The sequence below is a fragment of the Moschus berezovskii genome, chromosome 9, assembly GCF_049115385.1.
Source record: "Moschus berezovskii isolate FMDL1 chromosome 9, NW_MosBer_1.0, whole genome shotgun sequence".
Lineage (NCBI taxonomy): Eukaryota > Metazoa > Chordata > Mammalia > Artiodactyla > Moschidae > Moschus > Moschus berezovskii.
In genome coordinates this window covers 60,396,524-60,411,231 of record NC_142468.1, presented here as the reverse complement: position 1 = coordinate 60,411,231, position 14,708 = coordinate 60,396,524, and the positions used below count along the sequence as shown (strand labels likewise).

Genomic DNA, 14,708 nt, shown 5'->3' with positions numbered 1-14,708 from the left:
CCCTCGGTTCATTCTTCTTGCAAAACGGCTCTGGGGCGAAGCAGAAGCTAGGAAGAGAAGCGTCTCTGTCATGCGCACTAGGGGCGCTCCCGTTTTCTTTCCTCCACGAATCCCCCGGGACCCAGGTCGTCCTGCGCACTGCGCGTCCGCAAGGCGCGCGCGCGCGAGCCCTGCCGCGCGCATGCGCACAAACTGGTCCGCGGGCGCGGGCGGAAGTGAGGCGCTGTTGCGCGGAGGCGGGGCCGCCTCGCTTGCTGTCGGTGGGCGAAACGGCCGGCATGGCGCCCTCCGGGAGTCTCCGGATCCCGGCGGCAGTGCTGCTGCTGTTGCTTTGGGGAGCTCCCTGGACCTACGGCAGGCGGAGCGACGTGCGCATCATCACGGACAAGAACTGGAGAGAGTTGCTGGAAGGAGAGTGGATGATAGAATTGTGAGTGCGGGGCTGTGGACTCGGGGCCCTCGGTGGGCTGGGGTCCTAGGTCCAAGTCTGGACCGCCCAGTATCTTCCTCATTCCTCTCATGCGGGTCCCAGCTGCCCGCGACTGCGACTCTGAGCTGTGGGGCGGGAGCCCCCCGACTCCTCGAGATTTCCTGACTCCGACTGGGATCCTTCACTGCCTTGGTCTCACCCTCTCCTCGTTTCTTACCGGGGAATGCTCTTAAATTTCCCCTGAAATGTGCATCCTAGTTTGGTTGCTAGGGCTGAGGTGCGCCTGTGAGGTTACGTTCAGCTTTGAATTCTCTCAACTTTTCTTCCAGGCCTTGGGGTTGGGGGATGTGGGTCTCTCTACTTTCTTTATAATTATTTATTTGAGAATGAGTCTTCAGAGACTCACAGACTTATTTCACCAAACTCTACAAAAGAGGGAATTGAACTGAAGTCTCCTCTCCTTTTCTCTAATTACCCTTAAAAAGTAGTCCACATAGAATGTTACAGTTGGAAACTTTTATTTTAAATTTTATTTTATGAATTAGGCATATTTTAAATGCCAAATAAGTTCAACTTGGATTATTTTTAAAAAAATCCTCATTTCCTTTATCATTGATTTTTTTTTTTTTTTTTGCTTTTCTCTGCCCACATCTCATATTTTCCTTTGGGTGTGTGTTTTTGCAACGTACTGAATGTTATGGGTTGTTACTCTTACGTTTCCTAAGTGGTATTGCATTAAACATTCTGTTTGAATAAAGTCATGTCTGTGCTAATTCCGTTATAATAATGTCCCTTTTGTATCGGTAGATAAACTATTTGCCTTTGTTTTTGTCGCTAAATTGGTGGTGGCAGTATTATGATATCAGTGGTATTAGTGATGTTAGTAGAAAACACCCATTTTGAGTGTTAACTGGTGATGGACAGCAGGGAAGCGTGGCCTGCTGCAGTCCATGGGGCCGCAAAGAGTGGGACATGACGGAGCGACTGAACCAAACTGAAACACTTCTAAGCACTTTACATACGTTATCATATTAAATTCTTTACAAATTATGTCAGATAGGTCCTATTTCCTGGATTTTACAGATGAGAGACATAGCTTTAATTAATATGTTCAGGTATTGCCATGGTGGCTTTCTTCTTGTCTCCAGAAAAGATAACAGTGTAGACATGCAAAGGTTATTAGAACAACCCCCTTCCTTAACAAGATTCAGGTGGGTGTTTTCCTGTATGGTTAGGTTGCCAGTTAAGGAGGAAGGTGGAGGTGGACAGCTCCAAGGGAGAACCCAGAAGGCCAGATCAATAACTCCAGTCATAAAATAAAGCAAAGCATAGAACATTAGGGGAAATGTTTATATAGTATGCATAGAGTTTGTAACTCAGTGAAACAGTTTTCAGAAACTGTTGAAGATGCAGGGGTGAGGAAATAGAACCAGGGACAGCATTTGGTTTTCATTGTCCTCAGTAACTTGTTTTAGATTGTGCTCATAAAATGCTCAACAATTTCATAAATAATGTGTTGAGCAATCGTGATTATGAATTCATATGAAAATTACAATCCAGTATTGCTCAAGATTTTTTTTATCAACTTAATTGATAAAACTAAATATAGCAGTCAAAAGTTAAGTATTAGGGGATTTGAATTAGAGCATCTGTATGAAATTAAAAATACATATACCATAGTATTTTTTCCCGTAGCTTACTGAATACGAAGTTAAACCTTATAAAAAGCACCTGAGAAACAAAAGGAACTTGAAAAAGGGTCTAGTATTTCTAATAATAGGCTGCTTCTATTACAAGTTAGTTATATACGTTAAATCTGTTTTAATCAGGAATTATGTTACAGAAATACTTTAATTGTAATTCAATTTATTGTTGTGGACTTTGGCTTTTGTGTATGGTACTAGTCTTTTTCCACAATGCCAATTACTTTTAGAAGTTTTATTTTCATAAAATAAGTCAAAACAAAATGAAGTAAAGAAACTGTATTATGTTTAACAGGTATAGGTTTTATTCTACCTGGTTCCATTAAAAAAAAAAACTGTGGTAAATTTTGAGATAATGTATAATATGGGAAAAGTTGAAAGATTCAGGGCCTTTCAAGGGAATACCAGAAGAGTAATTAAAATGCTTAGTATGCTTGGCCACAGGTTTGAAAACACGAGGTTGACCAAGGTCTGGCCAAAGAATTTCATTTGGCCTGCCTAGTGTGTGTGTCTGGGTTAAGTTTTGGGGTAGCATTTTTACATAAAAATGAGGATTTTCAGCTCCTTTTAAATTAGAATAGCCTGCAGTCCTGGGCCAGCTTCCCTGGGGCCAGCTGTTCCCCTGACATTCAAGCTGGGTAGTGTTTCCCTCTTTAAAATGAGGCACGTGTTTCCAATTTACCACAGCACTGGGTGCTTCCTTTTTTTCTTACTAGCGCTTGGCATTTGTGACTCTTGCACGTAAAATTATTAAAACTGATGAACCCCAAATTTGGCTTTGAGCTTTCTGGCCCCATTATATAGAGAAATCTAAAGGTTTTTAAAGAGCTGTTTTGCACATAAAAAAGTCCCCTTGTGTCTTAAGAACTTATTTTCAGAATTAGTTTTCTGTGATTAGCATTATCAACTCATGGTTCTTGATTTCACACCTAAAACTTTGTCTTCACAAAGTTAAACCACTTTGCTATCTAGTTTTTAAAAGATGTTCTTTACAAATTATACATTTTAGAATTTTTATTCCCAAATGCTCATATTAGAGTGTTTTAACTTTACTTTTTAAATTGTATTTCTTAGTTATGCTCCATGGTGTCCTGCTTGTCAGAATCTTCAACCAGAATGGGAAAGTTTTGCCGAATGGGGAGAAGATCTTGAGGTTAATGTTGCAAAAGTTGATGTCACAGAGCAGCCAGGTACTGTAAGTCTCTGGTTCATTTTGTTTCTTTGCAGGTTGGGATGTGTGTTGATCCTGTTTTCCACATTGCATGGTCTTAATTCTGCCTTTCACTGGGTTTTATGAACAGCTGGTTAAGCTGATTTACCCACCTCCTTAATGAGGGTTCAGTGTGAAGTGTGTTCCCTGGTTGTGTATGGCAGCTTAATTCTTTTCTGTATTTCTGGATGGGAACTTGGAGGCATCTCCCTCCCCTCGCTTTTCCCCATGTAACTTCCTCTGATCTTTTTTTCTTAGCATCCCAGGCCCCAGACAAATATGTAAGACATCTGTGAGAAGACCTAGAACCTTATGGATCAGGTGGACATTGGTCATCTCAGCATTTACATCTGTACCAAGCTTAGAATAAGGAGCATGTGGTTGAAGTTCTTTGTAGAGTCCAGGTCACATTCCCTGACAAATTATCTAAGTCTCTGCAATTGGGTTCCAAATTTAATCCGTTAATGATGATTTGAGGATATGGGCTCTTAATTACAAAGCCGTTATGGTTGTGGCCTCCTGACTTGGCTCCCTGGACAGGTGTCAAGCCCTGTCCTTATGTGATGCTTCTTACCTGTTCTTGGCCACGGTAAACTTGGATTCTTGACTCTGCCCCTATCCCAAATGGGAATAATCTTTAGTATTTGATGAGCACTCACTACTCTTATAGGTACTGCTACAAGTGTTTTGCATTTATTTTATAGTCCTTACACAACCTTGTGGGATAGATAATATCCCAGTTTTACAGATGCGAAAGCTGAGCCATAGATTGGTCCTTTGTCATTTTGTGTTTAATACGTGGTTAATGTTAGCTGATATTGTTACTGCCCACCTTTTGAAAGTCATTTCCATTTTTAACAATACTTTAGAAACTCTGTGCTTGTTTTTTGATTATCAAATGCAATTTCATTTGGTTTTAGACATAAGAGTACAGTTATATTGTACTGTCCCATGACTCATTGCTAGTAATCTTATAGTAGTATAATTGTATATGTAGTATAGTAGCATATAGTAGTTCAGTTCAGTCGCTCAGTTGTGTCTTGACTCTCCGCAACCCCATGAATCACAGCACGCCAGGCCTCCCTGTCCATCGCCAACTCCCGGAGTTCACTCAAACTCATGTCCATCGAGTCGGTGATGCCATCCAGCCATCTCATTCTCTGTCGTCCCCTTCTCCTCCTGCCCGCAATCCCTCCCAGCATTAGAGTTTTCCAGTGAGTCAACTCATCGCATGAGGTGGCCAAAGTATTGGAGTTTCAGCTTCAGCATGAGTCCTTCCAATGAACACCCAGGATTGATCTCCTTTAGAATGGACTGGTTGGATCTCCTTGCAGTCCAAGGGACTCTCAAGAGTCTTCTCCAACACCACAGTTCAAAAGCATCAATATGTATATAGTAGTATAATATGTATATATGTTTACAAATGTCTTCAATATTCAGATTTTACATACTTTTAAATTAAGATAATATATAGTATTTTTTTTAAGTTGCATTAAGTATGTAAACGAAATTTCTTTCATTGTTTATGTTATACAGCTAAACTATTTTTAGGTCTAATTTCATATTTGCCTGTTAATATTTAAATATCACGTCAACTTTTTACTAGTAAAAGATTGGCTCATGTAAAGCCTGTATGTTCTTTCTTGTATTTAGTTCTCATCTTTCTCATTTGTAGGGCTAAGTGGACGATTTATCATAACTGCTCTTCCTACTATTTATCAGTAAGTATTTGAAGATTCTGTAGTTATGAGGGATGCATCATAGCATAATCAGAATAGTAGCCTCTAGCCTTGATCATGTGTAAAGAGCATTATATTCAGTAAGTTTATTAGAAGGTTTGTTTTGCTTAGTGCTATCTTAGGTGCCTTTAGCTGGATGAAGAGGTATGAAATAATCCGTGATCTTGGATTTCTAATTGTCTTAGAAAATGACATGCACAAGAAATAGTGGCATAAGTGATTATGAGCCCAGAGTTGTGGTAAATACTGTAGGTTATTTGGTAAGGGGGAAAATCGCTGCACTGGACTGGTTCCTGGAGAATATGGAGATTAAACTCAACCTTGGAGGTAGAATTTTAGAGTGCAGAGTTAAGTGTTCCATCTGAGGATTGTCTCATGCTGCTGCTAAGTCACTTCAGTCGTGTCCGACTCTGTGTGACCCCATAGACGGAAGCCCACCAGGCTCCCCCGTCCCTGGGATTCTCCAGGCAAGAACACTGGAGTGGCTTGCCATTGCCTTCTCCGGAGGATTGTCTCATAAACAGTCATAAATAGGAGCATGGAATGTATACACATTAGCTCAGAAAGTGCTGTAGCTCAGCCTTGGGAACAGTGGTGGGTGAAACAGTTGTTAAGTTAGAATAAACACCATTATGTAGTCTTCAGTGTAGGCTCTTTAGTTTGTCTTTATCTTCTAAATTCCCCTAAGAAATGTTAAATCTCTGTATCTTCCTTGAACCTTAAGCTGATGTGTTGAATGCCAGGAGGCACTTGTCTCCTGAAACAAGAAGTCAGTGATTCTGTGTGTATCTTGATTTTCCTTATCTTTTTTGTCATGTTCATATCTGTTTCCCCTTTTTATTTCCCCTTTGTTTAAATACCTGTTCTCTATAAGTGCTTCTCACCCTTTTCAGTTCAGTTCAGTCACTCAGTCGTGTCCGACTCTCCACGACCCCATGAATCACAGCACGCCAGGCCTCCCTGTCCATCACCAACTCCCAGAGTTCACTCAAATTCATGTCCACAGAGTCGGTGATGCCATCCAGCCATCTCATTCTCGGTCATCCCCTTCTCCTCCCGCCCCCAACCTTTCCCAGCATCAGAGTCTTTTCCAGTGAGTCAGCTCGTCGCATGAGGTGGCCAAAGTATTGCAGCTTCAGCTTTAGCATGAGTCCTTCCAATGAACATCCAGGATTGATCTCCTTTAGAATGGACTGGTTGGATCTCCTTGCAGTCCAAGGGACTCTCAAGAGTCTTCTCCAGCACCACAGTTCAAAAGCATCAATTCTTCGGCGATCAGCTTTCTTCACAGTCCAACTCTCACATCCATACATGACCATGGGAAAAACCATAGCCTTGACTAGACGGACCTTTGTTGGCAAAGTAATGTCTCTGCTTTTCAATATATTATCAAGGTTGGTCATAACTTTCCTTCCAAGGAGTAAGCGTCTTTTAATTTAATGGCTGCAATCAGCATCTGCAGTGATTTTGGAGCCCCCAAAAATAAAGTCTGACACTGTTTCCACTGTTTTTCCATCTATTTCCCATGAAGTGATGGGACCAGATGCCATGATCTTTGTTTTCTGAATGTTGAGCTTCAAGCCAACCTTTTCAGTCTCCTCTTTCACTTTCATCAAGAGGCTTTTGAGTTCCTCTTAACTTTCTGCCATAAGGGTGGTGTCATCTGCATATCTGAGATTATTGATATTTCTCCCAGCAATCTTGATTCCAGCTTGTGCTTCTTCCAGCCCAGCGTTCCTCATGATGTACTCTACATATAAGTTAAATAAGCAAGGTGACAATATACAGCGTTGACGCACTCCATTTCCTATTTGAAACCAGTCTGTTCCATGTACAGTTCTGACTGTTGCTTCCTGACCTGCATACAGGTTGCTCAAGAGGCAGGTCAGGTGGTCTGGTATTCCCATCTCTTTCAGAATGTTCCACAGTGCCACTTAATTGGTTAGTCAGTCTCCCAGCTTTCTCAACACTCCCTGGAATTTTCTAGAATTTCCTGCCCTTTTCTTTTAATCATATTGTTTATCATGCCCATTCCCCTAAGTTTTGCCGGTTGAAATCGTACTTATCCTTCAAAAATAGCTCAAATGCCATTTTCTCCAAAAATCTTTGGTTTTTTGAGTGGGAGCTAACCTGTAATTTTTTGGATGGATAAAGGGTCCTGTAATCTTACTATAAGTAGTTGGGAGTTTTCACCCATAAGTGATCAAAATAGAAGTGTTAAGTAAGTAGGCCTAGACTGGCAATATTATTTAAGGTAGATTGGAAATGGTGAAGATACAGGAATAGGAGGGCACTTATGATCCTGTGGCAGCGCTCCATACGTTGGAAATGGGAAGGAGGAGGTGGGTGTCAGGAAGAACGCAAAGCAAACTGTGAAATAGAATTGCTGCACTGCACCAGATGCCACCAGTGACTTAAAGCTTGATGGCTGAGATGATGTGATTATGATTGAAAAGACCAGAAAAATGCCTCAAATTGTTCACTTCTAGTTCAATAGTAGTTAATAAATAATAAATGTTAGACACTATTCTAACCACTTTTTCATGAAGTCATCTTTTTAATGTGTGTATTGTGGCTTAAAAGTAATTTTCTGAGATGTATTTACATACCGAATTTCTTTTTCTCCTCAGTTTTTTACTGAGATATAATTGACATATAGGGTTTTCTCTGGTGGCTCAGCGGTAAAGGATCTGCCTGCTGATACAGGAGATGAGGGTTTGTTCCTTGATTTGGAAGATTCCCCCGGAGGAGGAAATGGCAACCCACTCCAGTGTTCTTGCCTGGGAAATCCCATGGACGAAGGAGCCTGGCGGGCTACAGTCCATGGGATTGCAAAAGTTGGATACAACCTAGTGACTAAACAACAACAAATTGACATAACTATTAGTACTTATTCTACAGTTTTATTATTTGGAAGAGTATAATAAAGTCTGAAAGCTTATGACTGTTTAAAAATATAACCTCAGGGGTTAATGAAATATGGGGCTAAGATGTCAAGGGTGGGTAATTAGTGTAATTTGCTACTTGTGTATTGCGCATTGCTGATTTTGACTACAGGATTGATTGTAAAATGAGGTTATAGAAATAGCAAAACAAGGTTTACTTATTGAGTGCCAATATTTACTTCTGATTTTCTTTAGTTGTAAAGATGGTGAATTTAGGCGATATCAGGGTCCAAGAACTAAGAAGGACTTCATAAACTTTATAAGTGACAAAGAGTGGAAAAGTATGGAACCCGTTTCTTCATGGTTTGGTCCAGATTCTATTTTGTAAGTATAAAGGGTTTTTTTCTCTTATTTATTTCACAATTAATTAGATCATGTATTTCATGTAAATAAAGCATTTATATTTTGTTTTAATTCTAAGACTGTTACAATATGTTCAGATTTACTCTGTGATGTTTTTAGTTTAGACTTTTAAGTCCAACAGGTAGTGTGGTCCTTTTTTAAGGTAGAGAGAGGCATTCTATAGAATTAAGCTGAAAGTCTTGTTAGGAATATTTTAGCTCTGTAAGTATGGTCATTTGTATCATCACAATAATTCCTCTAGAAGTGACATAATGGGTAAAGCTATCATTTGAGCTTAATATTTGAATGAGAAGCCTCAACCATATACTGACTTGTGCTGCTTTTAGATTTCACTTCTTGTTTTAATGTGACTGAATTATTCCACCTGTCTGATAACTTTTTGTGTGAATAGTATGGATGAGCAATGTCTAAGGGGCAATAAAGATTGGGCATAGCGAGAAGGTTTTCTGTTACTTTCTTGGGGAGCAAGGCCTCATAGGTCATTTGAAAGACCTCTGGGAATATTGAGTTTTTCTGAGGCCATTGTGGACTCATCCCAGTCCAGCTAAGTTATCTCTTCCTGTCCTCTTACCAGTTGTGTCTTTGGAGGATGGAGTATTGGAAATACCAGTATGTAAGAGAATGCTCTGGATTCTGGGAGTGCAGGAAAGTTTATCCCTAAACAGTGTTTTAAAATAGAAGTTTATCTGTAGGACCTTTTCCTTATACCTCTGAATTGAACTGTTAGAATTCCCCCACTGAACCACCATGCCCGCCAAACCTGAGTAAGGTACCTAATGTTCCTGATAGAATCTAATTAGCACAGGCTGCAGTGAGCCTGCACAGTGATTTATGTTTTGGTTACTTGTTCCTATTCCCATTTTGTATTTTAAACAACAGAAGCAACATGATTGAAGTTTGTTTCTCTGTTGGAGTGAAAATGTAACTGATTTTATTTGAAATGGTAAATGATTCTTGCTTTTTCTGATGGAAGAAGTGGGGGTTGTTTGGAAGTCTCTGTTGACTGCTCAGGGCAGCAGTTCATACCTTTCTTGTTAGACTGAATAAAGGATACTCCTAGGGTCGGCTTGGCAGGGGTAACCCCCACCCCCACCCCAGACTGGTGATTGGATTTGGCCATTCTAAGTACAGGTGCCCTGGCTTATGTGTGAATTAGTATGTGTTGGTGGGTGCCGCTTATGCTAGAGAGAACCCACAAACCTAATTTTTGGAGCATACCTTTTTTCTGACTGCCTGTCAAAACTACTTGGGTTTAATTATGTGAAAATATTTTTACTTCTGTGGTGACTTATTTCTTAGGCAAATATTTTGTTGTTATTAAGCTGTATCAAACTAATACTACTGTAAGTTCTATTTAATTTTAATATGAAAGGAGGGTCATTCTTAGGTGAGAAGGATCGACTCAGCAAGTGCTCCCAGTCTTCCTTCAGGCTCCCTTCCATTATGTGTTCTTTGGAGAATTTTAAGGGTGAATAAGAGTTTCCATTTGCTTATAGTGTGCCTAACATCAAACTAGCTGGTTCCATAGAGCTCAACCCATATTCACAGTACATTGGAGAAACCATCAAGTGAAAGGTTAAAGGCAAAACAACAGGAGAAAAGGAAAAATCAAGTTTTGTTTGAGGATATTACATAGTGGCAAAAATTATGAAACTGTTGATTTTCGCTAATAAGCCTTCTTATGGGCCTGAAATGACTGATGTATCACTAATCTTGAGTAATATCACCAATAAAATCTGTTGTGTTGGAAATTATAGAGTAAAAAATAGAAAATATAGATAATATACACGTCTTCTGCTTCAGAGCTGTGTATGTGACTTGGTGTTTCTGTTTATTTTAGGATGAGTAGTATGTCAACACTCTTTCAGCTCTCTATGTGGATCAGGGTAAGGGCTAAAATTTATTTCTATTTTAAACATTTTGACACTGTCACTTTTTCAAGAAATTGCTATGATTTTTAGTTTATTTTTTTTTCTTTTGATTTTAGACTTGCCATAACTATTTTATTGAAGACCTCGGATTACCGATTTGGGGATCATATACAGTGTTTGCTTTAGCAACTCTGCTTTTAGGACTGTTATTAGGACTTGTAAGTTCCTCATTTTTGGAGTACTAGGAAGAAAGACATTTTAGAAATTTGCAATTTAATATAATTGCTCTAGCTTTTTATTATACATTCAGATTCTTATGTTTATTTTTGTAGTTCATGATATTTGTGGCAGATTGCCTGTGTCCTTCAAAAAGGCGCAGACCCCAGCCATACCCTTCCAGTAAGTATATTTTTAAATTTTTTTGTTTACTGTAGTCCCATTCATTTCTGTAATAAACACACTCACACACATAACAGGTTGCCTTTCTAGCTAGGGTTTCTAAATTCGGAGTAGTGGCAGAAGAAAGATATATATTTCATGTAAGAATGACATGACGGACCAGTGCATTTAGGAACATAATAGTCATTATTTTGCCTTTTATAGTGTGGAGAATTTTAACACTGCATGTACCTTAACAGATATTTGATAACCATTGACCTGATGTCAATTTGTTTGAAAATTCCATAATATTCAGGGATCCATTTGAGTCAAAAAAAGTTGAATATATCCAGTCTTGAAGTTATCTCATTGGTATAGTGACCACATTTGAAGCTTTTTCTTTGTATGTTGGTCAAGTCTAAGTTTTTCTGTTAGGATACTGGGAAAAGCAATTCCTGTCATTGCTTTAGGAGTCTCATTAGCTGTGTATTTTACTACAAGATGGGAATTAGAATATTCACTGCTATTTGTCTTAATATAATTTTGCCTACCTATCATTTATTTTTAATTTTAAAAATTATGCTGTAATGAAGGCCTTCTTATTTACTGTTTGTAAAGAACTTTCACTTTCTGTCATCCCATTTGCTTTTCAGCAGCTCTTTGAAGTAGGCTGCATAAGTGATACTCTTCCCATTTTGTGACTGAGTAAACTAAAGCTCTGAGAGATGAACTGTGTTTCCAAGTTCACGCAAAAATGAAAGCCTTGAGTAGAACCTAAATCGAACTCTTAGCCTGATATTTCTGTTCTGCTGCCTTCGTGAATTGGGACTTACTGAGGTCAAAACTTCTGAAATGAAATAGAGCAAGTGTAAAGTCATAAAGAACTGAGCAATTTAGAAACATTTCAGTGAAGATGGCGGTTAAGTATTCTTTGTTGAAGAACTGATAGGGTTTTAAAAAAATTTCTTAGATAGTTGCATCGATATCAAAAAGCATGCATGGAAGGGAGGGAATAATTTTATCCACCAAGGGCCACTGATCTGTCGGAAAAATATAATAAGTGCAGATTACTTATTGGACAGTTAAGTTGGTGAATGTACGTTTTATTTACATTTTTGCTTAGAAAACCTTAAACCTAACAACAGATTTGTTTTAGGTAATCTGTTATATTGCTGATGTAAATCCATACTTTAATGTGATATTGCCCCTTCTGTACCAGGCTTCTGGATTTGAGTTGACTTCCATTTTGGGTTTTTGGCTTAGATTTTAAGTTGCTGGGAAAAGACCTAACTGAGTTTAATTTTAAGCAAAATAGGAATTTATTGGTTCATACAGTGACAGAGCTGACTAAATCCTGGGACTCAAATGTTTCTGAATTGCTCAGTACTCTCTGACTTTGTGCTTGTTCCATCTGGGGCTCTTTTTAGTCCTGTGCATAGAATAACTACAGAAAGCTGTAGCTCATAATTCCAGAGTAAGAGGGAAATATACTTCTCCCTATACTCACCTATCTTTTGAAAAAATTCTGGTGTACTCTGCTTGTGTAGAGGGCTCACTTTTTTTTTTTTAACTGTAAATCAGAATTTCTCAGCATTGACACTGTTGGTCTTTTGAGCTGGGTAATTCTTGCTTGTGACAAGCTGTCTTTTGTACATTAGTGAATCTTTAACATCATCCCCCTGGTTGCCAGCAGCACTGCCCCTCTCAGTAGTAGCAATCAGAAATATTTCCAGACATTGCCAAGTGTTCCAGCAGAATCACCCCTGGAGGAGAAGCACTGCTCTCAACTTGTTCATACTCAACTACAACTGCATGGGATGGGGCAAAGGGAAGGCGTTAACCCAGTAGAAAGAGATACGCCAGACAGATCAAACATCAGATTGTCCACCGTATGGGAATTCCTTCCTGTAGTCTCTTCTACCTTATACCCCCTTGTTCTTCCTGCTCCATTCTGTATTGCCTGGGATTAGGGTCGGTCTTGGACCACTGAACAGAGAAAAGCTCGTTAGCCAGATTCTGTGTTCTGTATCTCAGTAACATGGCATGCTCTAAGTGTTCTAAGTTTAAGTTAACTTGGAATAGTTCCTATTAACAGCTGGGGTAGGGGGATAGTGTGCATATGTACATACTAAGAAAGTAATTGAGCTGTATACTTAAGATAGGTATATTATGTTGTTTGTAATTACGCCTCAGTAAAATTATATATATGGAGAGGAGGAGGCACATTTATGAATCCACTTAAAAAAAATCATGTCTAGGAAAATAGCTTTCATCTGATTCCTGTTTGCCTGGAAGCTGAAACAAAGGTACTGTTGAAGTCTGTCCTAGTATCTTTATTAGCTAGAAGATTTAATAGTAAATTAATATAGTTTTATTTAATGCAGTCTATTTTCTTAGAGGCATCCATATTCACGGCATTAATTATGATTCATTAATTTCAGTTCAGTTTATGAATAGGTGGGTAATAAGAATGAATTCGGTAAGTAAAACGGACCTTCCAAACCAGTTATTTTTATAGTGTCATTTGTTCTCGAATACAGCTTTTTCCTTTTGGAAATCCAAATATGATTGATAAATCATTGCCAGAGCAGTTTATGGGCATATCAATTGTGTCTTGATTGTACTCTAAAACACTTCTGGTTTTTATCTTTAAGGAAAATTACTACCAGAATCTTCTCAACCTTTGAAAAAAGTGGAGGAAGAACAAGAGGCTGATGTAGAGGATGTTTCAGAAGAGGAATCTGAAAGCAAAGAAGGAACAAACAAAGACTTTGCACAGAATGCTATAAGACAACGTTCTGTGGGTCCTTCACTGGCCACAGATAAATCCTAGTTAATTTTTACAAATATTTTCATATGATTTTGGCAGAAACAGAAGATCGATCATTTGTTTTGATTTGAAGTGAACTGTGACTTGCTTGTACATTGCAAGGTTCAGCCTAGATTGTCATTAGGTTGAACACTCTACCTTTGGAAAATAAAAGTAGCACTGTGAAAAAGTAGGATTTGAAAACAGTGTGGTGTTTCAAACAGTTCTTTCATTTTTGGAAAATCTGGTGCCAAGCAATAAGATTTCTGTATGTTTGTTTCATAATAACTTTCAAGTCTGAGTTGAAAAATTACATTTCCCAAGTATTGCATTATTGAGGTATTTAAGGAGATTACTTTAGAGAAGATGATTTCTCATTTGATAATTTTTGTCAGTTTCACTGTGTGAAGAGAACATATTTCCCATTAATGGGAACTTTGCCCATTGTCTCAAGAAACAAGGGTTTCAACTCTGAAACCCTTTATCTCCTTTAAAGTAAAAAATTTATTCATATTTTTAGATTATGCGACTAATAAAAACTACCTTTAATTACAGTTTTCTACCCATGATAATACAGGTATGTTTAGAAAGATTATAAAGGTTGGTTGCCTTTTTTGTTCTCCTGTGTTCTGTGTATGGTTTGTATTTTTCTTACCATGGGTTACATTTTTTATTTTCCAAATTGGATAATTTCCTGGAAATGTCTTTCATGTTTTAATAAATTGTTTCAAACTGAAGTTTACTGAAGAATACTTAAAGTGAAGAACCATCTGATAACTTACAATCTTGGCTACTTGATTCAGATTTTACATCATTCTTGTTGAACCTGTACTTGAACTTCTTTTTTTGGATGTGAAGGTGAACATTCCTGATTTTTATTTGATTTTGTGGAAAAGCCTTGGTATTTTCTATTTTGAAAATTCACAGACGCTTAATATGATATAAAGCTAGCATTCTACTCAGGAAAAAGCATCTTATAGTGTGTGTTTTCACTGTATATTTGTCCTCATCCAAAAAGTTCTTAGTTGATTGTACAAAGTCAACATATGTTTGCTGATTTAAATGCATAAAGTTTTATGTTTTTGAAAAGACGAACTGTATTCTCTACTTTCTATTGTGATATTTCACAGCAAGGGTATCAGCTAGATGGGACATTTCATGTATTTTTACTCCTTAAGGAGAATAGTTTTCACCTTACAGCAAAAGAGGAAGTGGGCGGAGTTGTGGGGCAGCAGTAAGGAAGAGTATTAGCTGCAGTAA

General features: G+C 38.4%; 1 protein-coding gene across 1 annotated transcript; it reads left to right on the top strand.

Annotated features, from left to right (window-relative positions):
* The first annotated feature begins 213 nt into the window (after positions 1 to 213).
* TMX1 (thioredoxin related transmembrane protein 1) lies at positions 214 to 13,641 on the top strand. The gene is made up of 8 exons (XM_055436566.2): positions 214 to 430; positions 3,208 to 3,323; positions 5,019 to 5,064; positions 8,223 to 8,351; positions 10,231 to 10,276; positions 10,378 to 10,479; positions 10,594 to 10,660; positions 13,294 to 13,641. The coding sequence occupies exons 1-8, from the start codon at positions 279 to 281 to the stop codon at positions 13,470 to 13,472; spliced, it is 837 nt and encodes a 278-aa protein (XP_055292541.2). The 5' UTR covers positions 214 to 278; the 3' UTR covers positions 13,473 to 13,641.
* Positions 13,642 to 14,708: the final 1,067 nt, after the last annotated feature.